Genomic DNA, 21,618 nt, shown 5'->3' with positions numbered 1-21,618 from the left:
CAAGTGGTTTTAGATCTTTGTTCTGCAACGTCAAACAATGTTACAGCAAAAAAATCAAGGCGCGAACTAGGAGTCTTTGAACTGGACTTAAGATCTGTCAGACAACAGTTAAATGCCCTTTCTCAAGGCTTACTGAAAATGGAGGAAACTTTAAGAAGCATTCATGCAATGGTGAAGAACAGACCCATTCTGAAAAATGCAAACATCAGAGGATTTGTTGAACTATGGAAGTCACAGAGAGAAACCAGGACCAATTTTCTGTTACTTGGCTTACTATGACAAGATACCATGCAGACAGCAACCAGTAACTCAAACAGGAACGCTGTCCCAGAGTCCTGGTTTTGGGTGCAGGATAATCTTCTCAGAATGATTCTGAGTAAGGGTGCTCCTGTGTGAGACGACACACAGAGAGATGATTGTCTTATTTTTGCCAGCCTGCCAAATAAAGCAGTTCCTGCTTGGGAACTGTTCTTTTGCCAACTTTATCTTCTGCACACATAAATAAGTGGCTGCAGCTAAGAATATGAGTCTTTATTATTCATGTTTATATACTGAACTGATTGCCAGGACTGAAATGGCAATCATTTCCTCTGCACCAGCCTGCCATTTTCCCAATCAAGCCTTCTTTCTGTGCTGCTTTTTCTGAAACATTTTTAAAGCCCTCAGTTAAAAATGAATGCATAAATAAAAAGCTGACAGAAATACCAGGCACAGGGACAAGGAAAGCTGTCTCAAAAACCACGACACTACAGGGAGAGGTGGAAGAGGAGGGAGAAATGTCAATGCCAACCAGAGGGGACAGGCAGGCTCTGGGTCCAAGGGCAGGGTGCTGGGAGACCACAGAGTTTCAGGGCATCTGGGGCTGACCACATCCCATCCTCACACCAGAATGACCAGAACCACCAGGCAGAAACATCCTTTCTTACCCACTTACCATGCTCATTTTAAAACTAAAGGCAGGAGGTGAAGTTCTGGTTGGAAGCTGTGCCACCCAGCTGAAGGACTGGAGATGTTCTGGCAACAGCATCCCCAGCGTCACCACGCACTGACTGCCATACCCTAGGAAAAGCTGTCTTAAAAGATCTGAATGGAAATGCTGAAACCCCAAGGTGATGTGGTTTTCTTTTTAAAGGAAAAGAATTGCATGCAGAGCAGATAAAAAGTTAAGACTTTCACCCTGAAAGTCATTTCCAAAAATGCTGTCAAATCTGAGATGCTGGGCAGCAAAGTATCATAGCATCTGTCTGTAGAAGAGGATTTGTCCATTCTGTCCACCACCAAATGAATACTAACTTGTGATTTCTTCTCATTTTGGTAGCAATGCTCTTCCAGTACTGCATTTTTTATTACTACTTGTGCAAGGACACATTTCCTGTGACCAATGGCAGGCGTGCCAGGACACCAACAGACCTGCTGACACTTCTTTTTGTATTTGTTGCGTTCTTCAATCTCACATCAACATAATGGGGAAATTCTTCACTGCTGTGTAAAGGTAATGACTGAAACCTACAAGCCCCTAACTGATACCAGAAGCAAAAGAAGCAAAAAGCCTCACTCTGTTGCTACAGTAAGACTTAACATTTAAAGCAGTGGAAGGAGATGCCACCATTTTAAATACTTAAAGGAAAGAAAGAAGGCTATTTCTTCTGTTTTGCTGGAATTCGGTGTTACTTATCAGCTAGTGGATCCTTGTTTTATCTCCACCTTCACAGCAGTCTTGGGTTTGCTTACTCCTGCTGCACAAGTCCTATGGCAATGATCCATCCAACAGTCCAAAGCAGGTCAAACAATACTTAATGTACTGACGGAAATATTGGTTTTCTGCAGGTGTGAAGTTGCCTAACATTGGGTGTGGGGGATATACTATAAAATAACCTAAAATACTATAAAATTTAAACTACAGCAGCTGAAACATATGATAAACAAATGGCATTAATTTCTTCAATTCAGTGTTACCATCACACAGTGAGAGTGGCAGAGTCCATGAAATTTGCCTTTCAGTGAAAGGGATGCTTCAGTCAAAGGTGATGAGGCTCATCCTTCTGACTTTGAATGAGCATGGATGGGGCCCTCAGTTTGAAACAGAGAATCAACTTTGAAAAGATTCGTAAGGATTTTGTTTGAATGAACGTATATTGCTTGAAAAGGTGGCTGTGTTCCAATGCAGCAGCCAAATTATGCAGAGTGTGGACCATGTAAAAAAGGTTATCTTTTGTTAATGAGCCTGTTAGTGCAAACATCACTTGTAGCAGACAGTTAATTTTAACTTGAATTTGCTATTTCAGAAACAGAGCAATAAAATCCTCTGTTGTTCCAAAATCTGCATTTGATAAGGATTGTTTATCTGGCTCATGGAAAACAGCCTACCAGGAATGCAAAAATGCACACTTTGTCTTTTTCAAACATGGGTGCTTGCTTTTATGCTGGTGGGTTTTTTTCTTCTAGTGCTGTTTTTCCACTAAAACATAATTAACTCTTTACAAGTATATGTTTTGTAATTCCAGTGCTATGACTGAACATTAAATTTCCTGTCTATCTCAAATGGTGTATTTATTATCCTTTCTGACTGTTGCTGGCACACAATGGAAATTTGATGATACTGAGCATACCTGGCAGAGAATAATCATCTTTCACTGCCAAGTCAGCCTACAGCATAAAAAGACCCAAAGGAGAGAAGATAACTAACTGTACTCCGCCACCCCAGGCATTTTGGGTATGATACCAATTGTGACATAGTTTTGGAAAAGCTGAGTAGAGGAGATAATTTTTTTTGCCTGCTTTTGTTTTTTCCTCTGTATTCTCTTTTCCTCATGAAGTTTGCTTTGCAAGTAGCAAAGTATAAATTCATCTCTCTTGTTCAGTTGCATTACAGCTGAAAGGACACATACACACAAACCCTCTTAATTCTGCACCAGAAATCTACACTGGCATGTGCTGGAGATTTGCAGTGCTGTGTCTCCACGGCATTAAACTGACAAAAAATGTCCCACCCTCAAAACCAGAATAAGGCAAGAGGAACATCATGTGAGTAGGACAACAGCTAGGGAAGGAGTTTTAGGAGATGAAGACATGATTAGAGGGAAGCTCCTTTTTTCCTGATTTATCATGGTCATAAGAACCTCTTACAGCAACGGTATCAGTATTGTCTATTGAAAATATGCAAGAGGATGTTCAGTAATCATCTTCTCGGAGTAGGCAAGAATTACACCTACCGCATTATCAGATGCTTACCAGGAGGTTAAGTGAGCTCTGCAGGGTGAGCAAGCACACTTGTGCCTCAGAGAAGTTTAGCGAGTGCTGCCATGCCCAAAGCCATGTGCAGCTCTGCAGGATGGGTATTTCACATCAGCAAATGAGGATAATTTTGAAAGTCAGGTTACCACTGATTAGTGTCATTTCTTTATTGCCTGACAGGCAAGCAAACCCCAGGCACAACAGCTCTGCTCTTCACACATCACCGATTAGGAATGGCATCCTGAGCCCATGGTAACATTGCCATCAACCTACATCTGTCATCACTGTGTGTGAGGAAGGAGGACCAAGCCGAGGAGTGTTTCACCACCCCATGAAGAATGCCATGTTCCTTTATTTGCATCTCCAGATCTTATTCACATTCAGCTTCACAGACATTCATGTTTTTGCTTGTTGCCTTTATGAAACACATCATGTTTGGCAATAACTGGCCACAGGCAGCCCTGCCAAGTCCCCAGAAGCTTGTCTCCTACATCTGGTTACAGTTCAAAGACGTTTTTTTTTTTCCTCTGAAGTGCCTTCCTAAATCAACAAACTGCTTCAGACTCCATGTCTAGTCTGTGTGTCATCTGTGCTAGTAAATAGGAGGTCTTTGGACATCTCTCAAGGTGTTTAACGAGCATTGCAGTATAGTTTACAAAGACCACAAACAACTAATTAGCTCTATTATTTAAAATTGGAAAAGGCTTACTAAATCTTGTTTTGCAAAAAGTTTTCTAACATGCTGGATTTTCTATCACTTGTGCCCTGAAAGCACTACTGTTAGTACATTACTAGATTCTTCCTTGCTAGGAGTCAGGGCTAAATGACAGGCTAATCTGGAGTTCCTAGACCCTGACTCTCACAGAAGAAATGATTCACAGTAAGACAGTATCTTCAATGCTCAGGGGGAGTCATCAAAACAATGTCACAGTATCTTTTCCACTCCTGGGGAGCTTCCACCCCCAACATGCTTAGCACTAGGTATCTCCATTAATATAAAATTTTCAAGAAATACCACAGGGATTTGATAGAAAAGAAATTAACCTAGAATTACAGGACATAATGCTCATAATCCTTCTTTTGGCATAGCATTGAGCCAGAAAGGTAAGGGTAAGCCTTTGACCAGATGTCTACTCTTCTCCCACCAGATCCTTACGGTAAGCCTCCAGCTTACAGAAAAGTATCACAGTGCTTCTGTACCACAGGCATCATTGTTTCATTAGTGTAGTGGGCTTATGTGGCTCTGAAGTCTTCAAAGAAAGAGAAGGAGTTCAGTTGTTACAAAGCATATAATTTGAAATATCTAAATGAAATTAAAGGAAAACATATGCTGAAAAAGAAACGAATAACGCCATTTAGTCAGGACACAAAGCAGAGTGGATGAAGCAATTACAAAACCAAGAAAAATCTCACCGTCTGTAAGAATGGGACAAGATATTTTTAAATAATTATTTGTAGTTTTATTTAACTTCAAAAGCTCCATTACTGATTCTTCTCTTCAGGACTTGGTAAGCTGGCTGCAAAGGTATGCATTTTGTTTTTGTACTACAGGAATAAACTCCTATCAAATGAAACCTCTTACTCATATTGGAACCTTTTTCCTCCTGTCTTGCTTTCAAAGGAATCTTTGAGACAGCTATCGATAAAAAATAGACAGATACTGGATAGACAGTCTGCTACTTATTTTCCTTTCATCGGTTGGTGAAAAATTTGCAAAAACTACATAGAACACACAAAAAAATAAATAAAATAATTAAAAAAAAAAAACTTTCATTTTTTTCACTGAGATGCATACTGCTAAATATAGATTTTAGAGAACTGTTGGTTTCTAAGTTCATAGGATTCATTTCCACTGCTTCTCAGTGGTTCTTTCTCATCCCCCATGTCACTGTCTTTCATTTGTGCAAAATAGGTGGGAGAAGCTTTGCATTCATAGTGCCTATCAAGAGATTTGAGGTGGATCAACATATGAAGAGCATAGGCAAGAACCAGCAGCAGAATCAGTGACATAACCAATCCCATAAGTATTGCTGGAGAGAAAAAAGATGCACAATCTTTTGCATAGGCAAAATGTCCTTCTTGAATGTTAAAGCCTTGAATCTACAAAGGGAACAAAAGAGCTCATGTTAAACAAAGTATTTGCTGTGCTGCTTACAATCAATTTCATGAATTTGCTATGGTGCCAGTAAGAATTTTTAATTTAATATCATCATGTTACAAACTTATATCGAGCTGTGCTAGCTGGAGTTAATGCTCAGAGTTTATCCAGGTCAGTCTTCCAGAAAACGCCAGTTATTCTAATCCCCCTCACTCTGCTGCCCAAAGGATTTGCGGTTTTTATTTTAAACAAAACCTTCTATGATCTCCCTTGATAGCCCAGTCACATTTAATTGGAAGCACGGTACCGTACCTTTCTAGTTTACCATGCATTTCGAGCATCATTTGTTAAGAATCTCCAGAATCTGTTCCAAACTTCAATGCACCAAACAAGGATCTATGCTCAGTTGCCTACCCTAATATTAGATTTTTATCATCACATTCAAGTACATGGCACACGGCAGTAAATCAACTAAATTACATGAAGTTGCATTCAACTACAGCCAATACCACTAAGTTTTACTTGGGGCTTCAGTTCTAACATGAAGCTTAACAGTTCACACTCAAAGATTGTCTCTGATAAAATGGGTCCAAGGGCATTTATCACATGGCAAGAAAAAGGGGGTCAACTTTCTCACCCAGTCACCTTTTTCAGCTATTTACCAACAAAAGTCCCATGTCTCTGCATTTATTTACTTACATACTTATTTTGCTTTTCCTTTATTAAATGGGTTTTCTTCCAACCTAAGTTTTCGCTTTTTTATGTTTTCTTGCCCCTGCAGGAGATAAATAAACTGCGGCCTATGGATGTTACAAAAGATTCTTCTTCACAGACCTCAGAGTCTGGTGTGAAATAGTCAGCTCTGGGCAATGAAACATTCCTGATACACTGTAACAAGAGTGAGCTAGAGAAGGACACAGTTCAGTCAGGGATATCAGGCAGTCTGAGGTGGGATCCATCCCCTAAAACTTAGGTATCTAAAAGCAAGACATCCTAGCCCAGTCATCTTAGGCTCAGTTATTGCCAAATATCAAAATACAGACACTTTCAGACCATGATTAATCTCATCCTAAAATAAGGGCTTAAGATAAGTCAGAGGAATTATCCACTGGCTTTAGAGGCAGACTGAGGTAACTGTAACCAGGGCAAAAGGTTAAAATTCCCAGTCTTCAAAAGCTGAGTGAGATGAATCCCATACTGGGTGGTTGATGCTGTTGTTGATGTCAAATTTTAAGAGCCCAGCTCAGAGACATCTAATATTGTCAGTTAAATTCACTTCCCTCACTAAAGAGAAACCCTAGCAAGAAACTACAAAAAATCTATATAGCCCTACATCTCCTTTGACAGGAGAACAACCACAATAATTTAAATATTCATTTCTATTCAATTTCTGTTTGATGTTCTATGAAGATCCCGTAAACTGTACATGGGAGGTCACTACTTCCTAGGCACTTAATTGCAAAATTTCCCATCAGTCTACCTATGGGATCCATTTGGCTTAATTCCACCTTACCTGGAAATCAATAAAAGTGACTTCCCAAAGCTTTGAAACATCATTTGCAGAGCTGGGTATCAGGAGTGCATCATATCTCTGCAAGCTGCTCACATGTTCACAGTGGAAGGAGTAACTTGCCGGCGCATATATTCTGGTTGCGTTAAATGTCGCCAGTACAGAGTGGTTGTAAAGAAGCTGCAGTCTGTGTAAGCTGAACCAGTTCTGAACAGACAGCTGGTAATAGCTGGTTGTTAGTAAGAATCTGAAAATATTGTATGGGAAGAAAGATGAGTAAGATCAAAAGTTAAGAGTTGGCACCATTAAGTTCACATGTCAGACAATCTTAGAAGACACTTCCTCAAGACTTCAGTGCTCACTTTGCAACATGTCCACGAGTAAACAGAGTAATTTTTATAGATATTAATGAGAATTTGCTCCTGGACACTTAAGGTGTGAAATGTGTTGCTCATGCCAAGTACACTAAACTGTTCTTATGGAAAACTTCGCTTTTGTTACCTACATTACAGCACATTTATTGGTCTCTGTATATTATGATTTCATACAGTCCCAGAGCAGACTACTGGCATCACAGAGAACACTGTCAGTTACAATACATACCCCTAAATGCTTGTGTGGCCTAAACTTTAAGTATAACACACTAAGTTGGAATGAGCAGATGAGGTGTGGATGAAGACTATAGTGATATGATCCAATACACACTCGGTTTCTGCTTGCAGTCTTGGTAAAACATAAACCACGTAATCACACAAAATTATTTATCAGGAAATACTGTTTTCTTCAATCACTGAGAAGCATACTTAAATTAGGTCGCAGTCTGGTGCCTGTGCAGCCCACACTATCAGTTTTTTCAACAAAATTCCAAAACAAAAGTTTAAGTAACTAGCAAGGTTTAGCAAAAATCTCAGACGTGGGAAAACTCTACTCAAATGAGATGATCTGAACTTTTCTCATGAGTAGAAAATCCAACACAGAAGATGAAATGCCTTAATAAACGGAATAGCCAAGCAAATGGCAGCCTGCAAGTGTCTTGATTATACCACAGAATCATAGAAAGGTTTGCATTGAAAAGGACCATGAAAGATAATCTAGTTTCTATCCCCCTGCCTTGGGCAGGAACACCTCCCACTAGATCAACATATCATATAATCAACAGTTCTGTCAGGTTATTTTTGCTTATATAAACTCTCCCCCCCCAAAAAAATTACACAAGCTACTGCATACCAATAGATACTAACATGTGATTACCTAATATTTTGCTTTAGCACATAACTTACCTAATAACAAGTCCCTTTAGATTGCCTATGTCTCCAAACTTCAGAGAAAGCCTGGGTCAAAAAGCAAGTAATGTCAGGCTAGATAAAAACTTCAGAAGTCTTAAGAGAAAAAATAGCACAAAAGATTAAGTAGAGTCATACATAAAACGTTTTACTCAGTATACCTTTAAAGTCAGTACAAAAAAAAAAAAAAAAAAAAGTGAAATGATTACAACTTCCTCCAATTAAATCCAGTAGTTCAGCTGTTAATATGAATGATGCCTCGACTATCCAGAAACAACAGAACTGAAAGATCAATTTTCAACATACATCCCACTGTTTCCAACCTTGTTTGATAATTGGTTTTATTTGATCTCTGTTCTCCTTCTCAAGTCAACAAGGCTAATCTATAACACAATCTCTTAATCATGTATCACCAGTGCATGCCATTAAAAAGAGCTACACATAAACAGCCACATAATCCTCCTCTTTTTAGGTACTAGAGCATAACAAATCCATATGGTTTTTGAGCTCAAAATTCACATGTACAACAACAGAGCAACAAAAATGGCTGTGAGGCAGCTCTACAAGGCTTATGTACAGTCAATATGGGTATCTTAAGTTTACTTAAGTGAAAGGCACTAGCAGGTTCATTGCAAATTAGGACATGAAGCTCCATATGCATTCTCCAACAACTCTGTAGCCATCTCAGGAGTTAATGCACTATAGCACTGTGTAGATGGAACATAGTGAAACCATGCAGCATCTGAAAGACTTTTTGAACCTAATGCTGAAGAAACAAAACAAAACAAATAGCTAGACATATGACAACACACAACATCTAGATGTCTTCTACACATTCCATACACTGAATCTAGACCATCCCTTATTTTATTACAAAGGGAAATCAGAGACTGAGGATAGCAATATCACAAATGAGGATTAGACAGGAAAATACATAGCTGCCTGATCCATAACTTGGTGTTTACAATAAATAAACAAATAAATAAATGAAAATAAATCCCATGGGCTGGTTTACTATATTTACATGGCAAATGTATATGCATTTGGGGCCATGTCCTGGCTCCAGCTACTCTGCATTGATCAGACAGTATAAAGCAGCTTGAAAGCTAATCTAAAGCCACAACAGAGGATTGTCTTAACAAAGAAGGCTGGAGATGAGAAAAGTTTAAGAGACTTCTGGGGTGAGAAAAACAGGGCAATTCATCATGTGAGCACTCAGCCAGATAATCCACTGCCTAAGTTGCTAAGCCACTATCCATCATATTTGAGAAGCCGTGGCAGTCCAGTGAAGTTCTCACTGATTGGAAAAGGAGAAACATAACCCCTATTTTAAAAAAAGGGAGAGGAGCAGACCAGGGTAACTACAGGTCAGTCAGTCTCACCTCTGTGCCCAGTAAGATCATGGAGCAGACCCTCCTGGAAACCATGCTAAGGCACATGGAAAATAAGGAGGTGACTGGTGACAGCCAACATGGCTTTGCTAAGGGCAGATCGTGCCTGACAAATCTGGTGGCCTGCTATGATGGGGTTACAGCAATGGGGCATGGGGGAAAGTAACTGATGTCATCTACCTGGACATGTGCGAAGCATTTTACACTCTCCCCATGATATCCTTGTCTCTAAATTGGAGAGACATGGATTTGACAGGTGGGCCACACGGTGGATAAGGAATTGACTGGATGGCCACACTGAGTTGCAGTTAGTGGCTCCATGTCCAGGTGGAGATCAGTGACAAGTGGTGTTCCTCAGGGGACAGTATTGGGACTGGTGCTGTTTAAAACTCAAAGAGCTGAGGTCACTAAGACTAGTATTTTCTCTAGGTATCCCAGATAAGCCAAGCATAGAACATGTAAGAAAGCATCACCATTGTGAAGGTCTAGCATTTTCCCCTCTCTGCAGAACAGAGGAGGAAAGGCTCCGTAGCCACAGTATTTCTCTTGACACGAACAAAAAAAATCCAACCTCAGCTTCAAACAAAGCATCAAGGTCCTGCCTGCCTTTAGCATCTGTGTCCCTATTTTGAAACTACGAAAAGAATATGAAAGAAAGAAGGATAAGATCAGATGTGGCAGATAAAATCACTCTGGACTCATAGATTTTGAGATCAAACATCAGATATGGTTTTTACACTGATAGAAGGCATGCCAAGGGCATTCTGTAGAGTTCTGTTTCCTGACTCTTCCTGTAGCTTTTTTTAATGTATGGTGTGTTCTATAAATTCCCAAATAACTTCCAACACAATGCATCGAGCAAGAATGTGCAGCCCTGTGGTGGGTTGACCACAGCCAGCAGCTAAGCCCCACATAGCCACTCACACTCACTGCCCATTGCCCATTGTTTCTAAATATGTGGGTCTGAAAGTATATCACCCACGCTGCCATGCTGCCTGCAATGTCAGGAAGGAGCTTGCCCCTGAGGTACCAGGGCTCGATACCAGATATTACAAGACTTGTTCCTTCAGTATATATTTACCAGAATTGTTATCTGTTACTAGTTTCACTAGCATCTTACATTGCATTGTCTTCACTGCAGTTTGAATCTCCAACATCCACTGTTGCATGGACACCAAATGTCTTCTCAGTCAAATCCAGCTGTGTGTGGTTTTCAAACTTGATCATGATCCTCTTGGCCCAGAAGAGAATGCAAGGTGTGCCGTTAACTGTGACATTGAGAGGGCTGTAGTGGCTGTAGGTGAATGGCCTCCAGGATGCTCTTTCTAGCTGTCCTTTCCTGCTCAAGTTGTAGCTGACAACCTGATGGGCCACACAAAAGATCAGTATCTTTTACTCTCAGTAGTTACTTTCCATCTTTTACTCTCAGTAGTTACTCTCCATCTTTTACTCTCAGTAGTTACTCTCCATCCTACCACAATAAGTAAGGTCATCACTTGGAAAGCACCTTTGGAGCAAGTTTTCAGCTGCAGCAGTACTGAACCGAGGAAGCAGAGAGGTCTCTAGCAAACCCCTTCCTACCCTGGGACTGGCAGTGCACCATGCAGATCTGTAGCTCCACCATGACTGCCCAGAGTGCCAATGTAAGTTAGATTTGTTCTTCTAGTTGCTCTAGCATAGTATCACTGGGGAAAACGACATTTTTGGCATGCTCCTGTCTCACCCCAGCACACACAAAGCTGCCCGATACTAAAAGTTGAAGCAATGGTAGAATCACAAGCTGCTCGCCGCAGAACACCCTGTAGGGCAGCTGCAGTTCAGAAGACTGAATCCTGGGAACTACAGGTTTCATGTCCTCTGTGGACTTTAGAAAAAATATTACTCATTCTGAGCCAGAGAAAGACAATTTGGCTGTGAGGCAGTATAATTTGAGATTGTGAGTCAGGGCTCAGAAAGGATTTCAAAAGGTAAGAGTAATTTTCATATTTGAAACTAAGATTTCCAGACACCAACTCTTTTCCAGCTGTACATGGGTCCTAGCTGAATATAACAATTCATGTAACATCTGCATGGCTATATGATTGAGCAAATTCAAATCATATATGAACAAAAGAGGTATTCTGTGTTTCAGTCATAAACAGCATCTTATCAGGCTCCAGAAGGGAGCTAAGCCCCAGAGCTTTGTCTTAGCTTAAATAGAGATATTTTTTTTGTTGTTAAGATTAGCAAATCACGTCTCCCAGCTCAGGCCCTGAAAGACTCTTTTGATACCTGACCTTACATATGGCACAAGACTGCTTTAGGAATTAAAATGAGTAAGTACTCACAGCAACAAGCAGAAAGCAAGGTAAGAATGAAAGAGATTTTATCAACCAAGTATTTACATTAGGCTGTATCATTGCAGGTTTTTTGACAGGGAAGCCTTTTCCTCAGTTTTTAACAAAACCTACAAGCTGGACTCGGGAATAACTCCCTCTGAATTTAAACAAACACCAGTTTTGCCTCAGATATTCTTTTGGTACCAAGCAATATAAGCAAAATACTGGCCACTGCATTCAAATGGAGTTCCACAAAATACGGGCAGTATGATTTGATTCTTTTAACATGACCCTGTGCCTGAACCCAGTGCCAATCAACACGAGAGGTGGCAGTAGAAGTCCTACCTCACATCTCAGAAAAGCAGAAGATATATTGTAATGCATGTTATGAAGCAGTACCACACCACAGTGATTCAGAAGAATATGAATTGTTGCCTATTTCTTGTAAATAACAGATTATTTAATTCAATAATAGAAATTTGTAAGAAGATTGTAATGTGCTATGACAAGAAAATATATATACTTTACAGATTACAGATACAGTTCTTTCTGTAATTACCTGTGTAATTGCTACTTGATTTACGCTAAATTTTGGCTTCACACCACCATCGTAGTGTCGACCTGCAGACAAAAGTGTTTTATGAGCCTATGAAGAAAACATTCAATCATTCATACAAGCATAATTTTGTGTGTTCTAATGCAAAGAGTTGGCAGCCATGCACAAAATATGTTTTTCAGAATAACTGATTTTGTTTGGGGAAATATTTCGCTTGATGTAAATATTGCATTCAAAATATCCATCTTCCAGTTTAGTTTACCTTTATCATATAACAAGGTTCCTCTTATTTTCTTTGAATATCTTGCCATCTTTACAGAGAATTTCTTTCCCTGCACTGAACAGAAATAGGAATCTCTGACAAATAAACTCACGGACTGCCTGGTTGCCAGGAGAGTGAAGATTCACAGGTGAGAAATCACTTCACAGACACTTTCACAGCTCCATCCTTTAAACATTTATTTTGTTTCATTTGTTTACAAAAAAAAAAAAAAAAAAAAAAAAAAAAAGTGAATCCTTCTTCTTTCCCTATTTTCATTATGTCTCAGACTCAGTCAGTAAATGATTATTTTAAACAGGCAAATCCCTTAAAGGTTATCTGTTAAACATGGATATGCTTTAACAAAACATTTGACAGAACAGTCACCAATACCAATAGAAGCAACACCTGGGAATGAAAAAACTACAGTAACAGAGACAGTATCCAGTTATTCAGCCCACTGAAAGCCTTACCAGTACTCTGCAGAGTATCTTGATCTGAAAACACACGTGAACTAGAAGAGAAGAGAAAAATATTTATTGTACAGAATCTGGATTTGAAGTCTGCAGCAAGTTAATTAGAAAGAGCTCCTGTCACTTATGTTTCAATCAATAAAACACTGAAAATGTAACTCAGATCCTTGTTTGGTTAATGTCACAGGAACAGGGCAAGACAATCCTGAAGACAGTATATGCATGCTAAAAATACCTCATTTTCGGAGGTTCCTTACCTGGATTTTCCTCTCAGGCATTCCTGTATGCTTACCAAAATAACTGAAGCCTTAATGATTCCTCTTGTACACTTCCACAACCACCAGAGGGCTGTGCCTGCTCCCAGAGACTACAGGCAGTAGCACATACCTACCAGCACTGTCTGGTAAATGCAGAGCAGCCTTCCAGATGCTTTGAATGCGAGGGACTGAACCACTTCCAGCCCAAAAGCAGGGTGCACCAGGATAGCACTGCACCCACCCTAGGCCCTGCTGAGGATAAGGAGCAGCACATCCAACCACTCCAGGACAGAATAAATGTATCAGGCTAGCACGCCTTGAGCCTGGACATATGGACATGTAAAGACAGCTCCCAAAGGACTCCAAACAATCTCAAATCCCATGGAAGTCATCTGCAAGGCAGGGAGCAGGTGAGGCACATATCAGGTAACAATTATCAAGCTCACAAAATTTACAGCCTTTGATTTTCTTTCTTTGGTATAGTTCAGAAAGACATCTTAAGCTGATGTAAGTAAGATCTGCTTTCCTGAACTGGAGAATCAAGTCCAGCAAATATACTCACATCACCAAGGGGGGCTCTCCATTAGGACCAGGCTCCACATTTTGAGTCACAGGTAACACCTTCACAATCCCTCCTGCCCCCTCCACACCACAGCAGCTTCCTGAGGGCCTGCAGCTCTTTACAGTGGATTGATCTGCCTGTCTGATGCAGCATGTCCACTCTCACACCCACCACCAGCACTCCCCAGCAGGTGGGCACACTGGCCAGCAGCCCTCCCACACTCACAGCCCAGTATATTCCTGAAGGAGCTTTGCATGCTCTGGCCTCCCCCTGCATGCAGTGCCTCCAGGCCACAAGGGATGGCAAAGAGGCAAGAGGACAGGACTTTCCTCACGGCCACTTCACATGGGAAATGTGCTTCTGTGTTCTTTTCTTGCTTTCTTACCAGCTTTCAAACCCACTACAAAAGTAAAATACTTAAAATGATGCACACAAAGACCAGAACATGGGAGGACTTCAAGCGGGAGCAACACCAACCTAATTGCCACCACAGCATCCCTAATGGCAGGCAGGCGTGAGTCAGAGCATCATATTGCCACCAAAAGAGAAACATAGAGCAGCCTCAAAGCCTGCCCTGCTTGCCGTCATGCCCAAGCAGCTCTGGCAGTAAGGAAATTTGATCCCACTGAACCTGACTTGCGTGAAACCCACAGAAATTTTATCAATTTCAGCAAAGCCCAGATTTCTCACACAGGATCTTGTTTATGCTCATGGTTCAGAAGGGCAGGAGGCTCCTTCTGATTAGCGCCTCTCCAGGGAGAACACCTTTTCACAGGCATAATCTATGCTGCTGAGAATAGATCTCCCGTGGCCCCCTGCAAGCTCCTCAAACCCACAAGGCAAAAGAAACAAAAGTGAATGGAGTCCATATCCCAGCTTGTCCCTTTGTTACCAAACACCACGTCTGACCAGCAAGCAGCTTGGCTCCAGAGCACCAGGCAGGCTGCTCAGCCTTTTCCACAACCAAGGCAATAAAACAGAAGACAGTCTCCAGAGAAAACATGACAGAGTACAAAAAGACAGCTAAGCTCCGCAGCTCCCACACCAGTGACTTTACAGAATCACAGAATCACAGAATTTCTAGGTTGGAAGAGACCTCAAGATCATCGAGTCCAACCTCTAACCTAACACTAACAGTCCCCACTAAACCATATCCCTAAGCTCTACATCTAAACGTCTTTTGAAGACTTCCAGGGATGGTGACTCCACCACCTCCCTGGGCAGCCTGTTCCAATGCCTCACAACCCTTTCAGTAAAGAAGCTCTTCCTAACATCTGACCTAAAACTCCCCTGGCGCAACTTTAGCCCATTCCCCCTCGTCCTGTCACCAGGCACGTGAGAGAACAGGCCAACCCCCACCTCGCTACAGCCTCCTTTAAGGTATCTGTAGAGAGCGATAAGGTCGCCCCTGAGCCTCCTCTTCTCCAGGCTGAATAAGCCCAGCTCCTTCAGTCGCTCCTCGTAGGACTTGTTCTCCAGGCCCCTCACCAGCTTCGTCGCCCTTCTTTGGACCCGCTCAAGCACCTCGATGTCCTTCTTGTAGCGAGGGGCCCAAAACTGAACACAGTACTCGAGGTACGGCCTCACCAGAGCCGAGTACAGGGGGACAATCACCTCCCTAGCCCTGCTGGTCACACTATTTCTGATACAAGCCAGGATGCCGTTGGCCTTCTTGGCCACCTGAGCACACTGCTGGCTCATATTCAGCCGACTGTCCACTATCACTCCCAGGTCCTTCTCCGCCTGGCAGCTCTCCAACCACTCATCTCCCAGCCTGTAGCTCTGCTTGGGATTATTACGCCCCAGGTGCAGGACCCGGCACTTAGCCTTGTTAAACTTCATGCAGTTGACCCCAGCCCATCGGTGCAGCCTATCCAGATCCTCCTGCAGAGCCTTCCTACCCTCGAGCAGATCGACACACGCACCTAACTTGGTGTCATCTGCAAACTTACTGAGGGTGCACTCAATGCCCTCGTCCAGATCATTGATGAAGATGTTAAAGAGGACCGGCCCCAGCACCGAGCCCTGGGGGACACCGCTAGTGACTGGCCTCCAACTGGATTTGACTCCATTTACCACAACTCTCTGGGCCTGGCTATCCAGCCAGTTTCTAACCCAACGAAGCATGCGCCAGTCCAAGCCAAGAGCAGCCAGTTTCTTGAGGAGAATGCTGTGGGAGACGGTGTCAAAAGCCTTGCTGAAGTCAAGGTAGACCACATCCACAGCCTTTCCCTCGTCCACCCAGCGCGACACTTTGTCGTAGAAGGAGATCAGGTTCGTCAAGCAGGACCTGCCTTCCATAAACCCATGCTGACTGGGCCTGATCGCCTGCTTGCCCTTCAAGTGCCACATGATGACTCCCAAGAGGATCTGCTCCATGAGCTTCCCTGGTACTGAGGTCAAACTGACAGGCCTGTAGTTCCCCGGGTCAGCCCTCCGGCCCTTCTTGTAGATGGGCGTCACATTCGCTAGCCGCCAGTCAGCTGGGACCTCCCCCGATAGCCAGGACTGCTGATAAATGATGGATAGTGGCTTGGCCAGCTCCTCTGCCAGTTCTCTCAGTACCCTTGGGTGGATCCCATCCGGCCCCATCGACTTGTGCACATCCAAGTGCCATAGCAGGTCACCAACCAGTTCTTCGTGGATGGTGAGGGCCGCATCCTGCTCCCCATCCCCTTCCACCAGCTCAGGGTACTGGGAATCCAGAGAACAACCGGTATTGCCGCTAAAGACTGAGGCAAAGAAGGCATTGAGCACCTCTGCCTTTTCCTCATCTCTTGTAACTAAGTTTCCCCCTGCATCCAGTAAAGGATGGAGATTCTCCTTTGTCCTCCTTTTTGTGTTGATGTATTTATAAAAGCGTTTTTTGTTATCTATAACGGCAGTAGCCAGATTGAGCTCCAGATGAGCTTTGGCCTTCCTAATTTTGTCCCTGCACAGCCTCGCTACATCCTTATAGTCCTCCCTAGTGGCCAGCCCACTTTTCCAAAGATTATAAACCCTCTTTTTTCTCCTAAGCTCAAGCCACAGTTCTCTGTTCAGCCAGGCTGGTCTTCTTCCCCGCTGGCTCATCTTTGGGCACATGGGAACAGACCGCTCCTGCGCCATTAGGATTTGCCTCTTGAAGAGCGCCCAGCCTTCCTGGACCCCTCTGCCCTTCAGAACCACCTCCCAAGGGACTCTACCAACCAGTGTCCTGTTTAATCTGAGCTGAAAGAACCTTGACAAGATCATATGTTTGAAAGGAAGTTCAGTGTAGACGACACTGTTTAAAATCAAGTTGGCAGTTTAAATTACACACAGTGAGCCCAACTCTTCCCTCAGTCAAGAGTTTTTAAAGTCCAGAGATTTCAAGGAGGCTGTGCACTTCCAAGTGGGCCTGGTCTCCTCACCACCTTCTTGGAGCCAGGGCTTGGCACTGAGCTGAGGCCTTGCGGCAGCTCGCAGGTCCCACAGCCCTCAAAGATAGGTGGGAATGACTCCCATTTTTATAGATATCTGCAAAATGACTGGTTGGATCCACTACAGTTCCCTTATCTGCCTGTCCATGATCTAGCCACGAGCCGTCTTTTTTTTAACCCACTGCTTCACAAGGAAGGAGCAGAAGAGGCCTTGTGCAGAATGCCACCATCAGAACACACAGCAGACTTCAACACTTCCAAGAGTCCGGTCCAAGGAAAGAAAACTTCTGCCATGAAGAACTGGCTGTCACAAGAGATGACTACAACAGACCAGATTTTGCTCTCTTGCCCAGGCAAAGCTCTCTCTTAAGTTCCTTAGTGATTAAGAATATGGTCTTTGCTATTTGAAACCATCATAATTTTCTTTTCTAGTCTTTCATGACAGATTGTGCCTTCAGGACAGAGAAGGCAGCAGTTCATCTGGGCATTTTTTCTTGACAATAGCTACAAAAATGAGGCACAACAAAAAGGAATTAATGTGAATTATTTAGTTATAAAAACTTAAGTTATATTTAGTTATATCTATATATATTTAATTATCCATAGTTATACAGTTATCTTCCCTGCACATGCTTAGTTAAAAGCTCAAGGCCCATTATTCCATTTTGGAAATTGCTATGCTGAGGCAAACAGACTTAACACACTACGATGAGAGGAGACAGGTGAAATTGAGTATATCCGTTCACTTTGTTATTTGACTTGAAAGGTTCTTCTGTCGCTCTGAAAAGAGGAAGGGTTGTTTTTGGTTTTTGATTGTCTATTTTTTTTTAAGTAAACATTATTATCCCATCTGGAATAATGCTAACACCATGGTCGTGCTGAATAGTTTCACCTTGAGGAATACTAATTGATAAGCAACTACAAGCCTTCAGGAGAGCATGCAATGAATACATGAAGTATAGTAATTGCAAAAACCTTTGTGGGGTTATACTCTGAACAGAATAGTTACAAACACTCCACACAGACCATGAGGCTCAGGTGAGGAGCTTGTGACAATACAATTTGACTCCTTTACTTCACATGCAGTACACCACAGCAATGCATAGCCATGATGCTCCTCAACAAATGCCATGTTTTCTTATCTCAACATGAAGGTACTCAAATATAGATGAATGTGCACAGCCAATGAAATATTCATGCTTTTATGAGGAATGCAGTGGAGACAGTGACCCAGGAGCCACTGCTAAGTACCATGGTATGACAAATACTGTCAGCCACATGGTACACATCTGGGAGGCCTGAAGAAGCATACAAGTGAAGAACCTCCACCTAGGAGGCACTAGTTTAGGCACGAGTACTCCTGTTTATTACCCCATTTATCAGCAATGCCAGCTGCCTTCTTACCGCATGAAACCCCCCTAGAGAAAGGAGTTAGCCAACAAGTCAATACTTGCAGAGTTTGTGTTGTCCTGGAACAGCCCAACCATTGTGGCACAGACAGTGTATCAGTGGCGCAAAGGAAGAATTACCTCCATGTCTCTGAGCAGGCACACGCTGATGTTGATATTATCAGGTCCATCAACTGCCTTTGACACTTAAATCCATGAGGTGTCGCAGAAGTGTGTCATCTGTGACAGAATGGGTGGCCTTCAATAACCACCCTGCTGTCAAATAAGCAAGCAGCCTTTCCAACCAAAGGTGACCTCTGGCAGCTAGGCACTTTTGCCCTCTGATGAAGCATGCTTCATAGCATAAAAGCATTGTAAAAATAATAATAATAATAAATAAATAAAAATATATACTCTCTTGTACCCTTGTATACATAAAAATGTTAACTACGTTAATGAGAGGCAGGACACTATCACTAGCTATTCCTAGCTAGAGCTTTCTTCTCCACTACCTGCAAAACTATCAGCAAAGAGTGGCAGCAAATCAGTAATAGAAAATAATTTTTAGCAAACCCGAATATAGGCTAGACTTCTAAATGTGCAATATTTTTTGGCCCCTCTACCCTCTAACAACTTCAACTTCAGCCACATGCATAGTGTATGCTTTGATGACTGAAGTATTTCCTTAGCAGTTCATAAGTAACTAGCTAAGATCCACTCAGACATGTATGCTGTATGTTGAATTTACCATTCTAAGTATGTCAGGAACCCATTTGAAATTGGCTTAGCACTAATACAAAGCACTGGGATGACTAATCACTATGTAAACCCCAATTAAACAAGATTATAAGTATAAAGAAGTGTAAATTCCCTCTTATCAGGTAACATTATCCATCTACATAAGATAAAAAAGTCTAATTTGTTTATCTAAACAAGTTCATATAGACTCCAGCCCTTGAAGAGCAGTCTTTTGGCCACTGAAGTGGGCCAGCTGAATAAACCTGGCACTCATCTGTAACCAAGGGTGCAAGCCATATAGGTAGTTTTCATGCCATCAAATGGTTTAATGGAAGCCAGATCCACAGCCATCTTTTACTCTTCATATTGCTGCTCCCACAAACTGCATCAGATGGCAAAACATACTCTACTGTAGTGTTTACTCCAGACGTATCACTCTATTATTAATACTGTCCAGCTGCAGACTACCTCACTGACTGCTGGTCTAGTTTCAATCATTTATGAAGTATTTAGCTGGAGAACAATGGAACATTGTAGGGACATTGGTCATAAGTAATTTCTCTGAAGTTATTAAACTAGAAATGCAAGTCTGAGAGATCAGATTCAGGGCAAAATCTAGTTCCTTCTAAAAAACATTCCTAACAAAAAATGTTATTAAATTTAAAATGTATCTTTTAAAGTTATATCATTAATAAACATCTACAAAGCCCATGTCTCTTTATAGAATTTAAGTATTCTAATTTTGGTAGCCTCATCTCTGATGGGATGCAGTCAGACAGATTTGCATAATTATTTTATAATGTACTGTGTATTGTGGTTTGATCTATGTCTGAAAAGAATCAGAACTGACAAGATACTCAAGCATTTGTTTTTAATATAAATAATGAAATTGAGCTCACAGAAATTCTAGCAGATTACAGGTATAATCTTGCCTCCACTGAATGCAAAGGCTAAATTCCCATTCAATTCAATGGCATCAGGATCACAACTGCATTTCTTATTTTTTATTAGAATTAAGTTCATGTAATGTTTCACTGCTTTGTTCCTCTCAAATCTTCACCTGATTGCAGAAAAGTGCAGTTATTATAAGGCACTAACAAATCTGAAAACTGGCACAGGAGAGTGCCAAGCAATCTATTTAAATGAAAACATATTCCAGCACTTATTGGTAACTGATTACCATCTTTCTTAATACAAGCTTAATAAAACCAGCACATGTCCTTCTTGCCTTAAAAGCACAGAATTTATTGCCAGCTCTGATCTTCATCAGCATATTTGATCCTTGTGTTATTAGTGACTTTGGAGCATAATTCAACTAATACAGTTTAGACTATTTTCACTTTTACAGTGCTTGCCTTTAGAAAATCCTCTTGCTCTTGCCCTGATTTGGGCTTCCTATTTATATTTCACTAAAAAAAGAAATGTCATTAAAAAACAATGATGAATGCAAATCTCTAGTAATTTCATAATTTTAAGATTTTTTTTTCAATTTTGAATTCACATTTTGAATATCCATTCTACACAAGTAGAATATTTTAGCACCTGTGTTTCTTGGAGTACTTTTCACACCTTTGCTGTTATTCTATTTATAACTCTGTTTTTATATAGACCAGGGAAAGTCAGAGTGAGAGAATCATTAAAATGTAACGTAACACAGATGCTCAGAAAACATTAGTTTTTAAGCCATTTTTAGTGTTGTGTATAAAATTGTCTTAGAGTTACATTTTTATGCAGCATAGGCTCCAGAATAAATTCTGTATTAGTCCCATGTGTTTTCAAACCTGGAAGGAAAATTAAAACCATGCCCTTCCAAACAGTCTAAACTGCAAACAAATCTGCTTCCACACAACGCAAATAAATGACAGAGCTTAAAACATACACTCAACTTCACCAACACAGCTAATCAACAAGCGCTCAGCTACTCACCTGCCATCCGCTGTTGCAAGCATTTGCTCCACTGACACCAAGAGCCCACCACATAAGAGGAGCAGTAAGAAGCTAACCGCCGTGTTTCTTTCCATGGGGAAGAGAGCCGGTCCCTCCACACCAAGTACATCGGCTCCTCTGGGCACGGGGGGAGCCGGGCAGCCCTGCGCGCCCTGGCTGAGTGATGGACTGCAGATGCAACCAATGGCAGGCAGCATTTGCCA

General features: G+C 41.7%; 1 protein-coding gene across 1 annotated transcript; it reads right to left on the bottom strand.

Annotated features, from left to right (window-relative positions):
* Positions 1-4,671: 4,671 nt before the first annotated feature.
* ATP6AP1L (ATPase H+ transporting accessory protein 1 like) lies at positions 4,672-21,561 on the bottom strand. The gene is made up of 7 exons (XM_035310887.1): positions 21,395-21,561; positions 13,123-13,163; positions 12,394-12,455; positions 10,637-10,878; positions 8,123-8,173; positions 6,846-7,089; positions 4,672-5,334 (listed from the first exon to the last, which is right to left on the bottom strand). Exons 1-7 carry the CDS (start codon positions 21,487-21,489, stop codon positions 5,032-5,034), a joined length of 1,038 nt encoding a protein of 345 aa, XP_035166778.1. The 5' UTR covers positions 21,490-21,561; the 3' UTR covers positions 4,672-5,031.
* Positions 21,562-21,618: the final 57 nt, after the last annotated feature.

This window comes from Oxyura jamaicensis, chromosome Z (assembly GCF_011077185.1).
Source record: "Oxyura jamaicensis isolate SHBP4307 breed ruddy duck chromosome Z, BPBGC_Ojam_1.0, whole genome shotgun sequence".
NCBI lineage: Eukaryota > Metazoa > Chordata > Aves > Anseriformes > Anatidae > Oxyura > Oxyura jamaicensis.
This window is presented reverse-complemented; position numbering and strand designations above follow the sequence as displayed.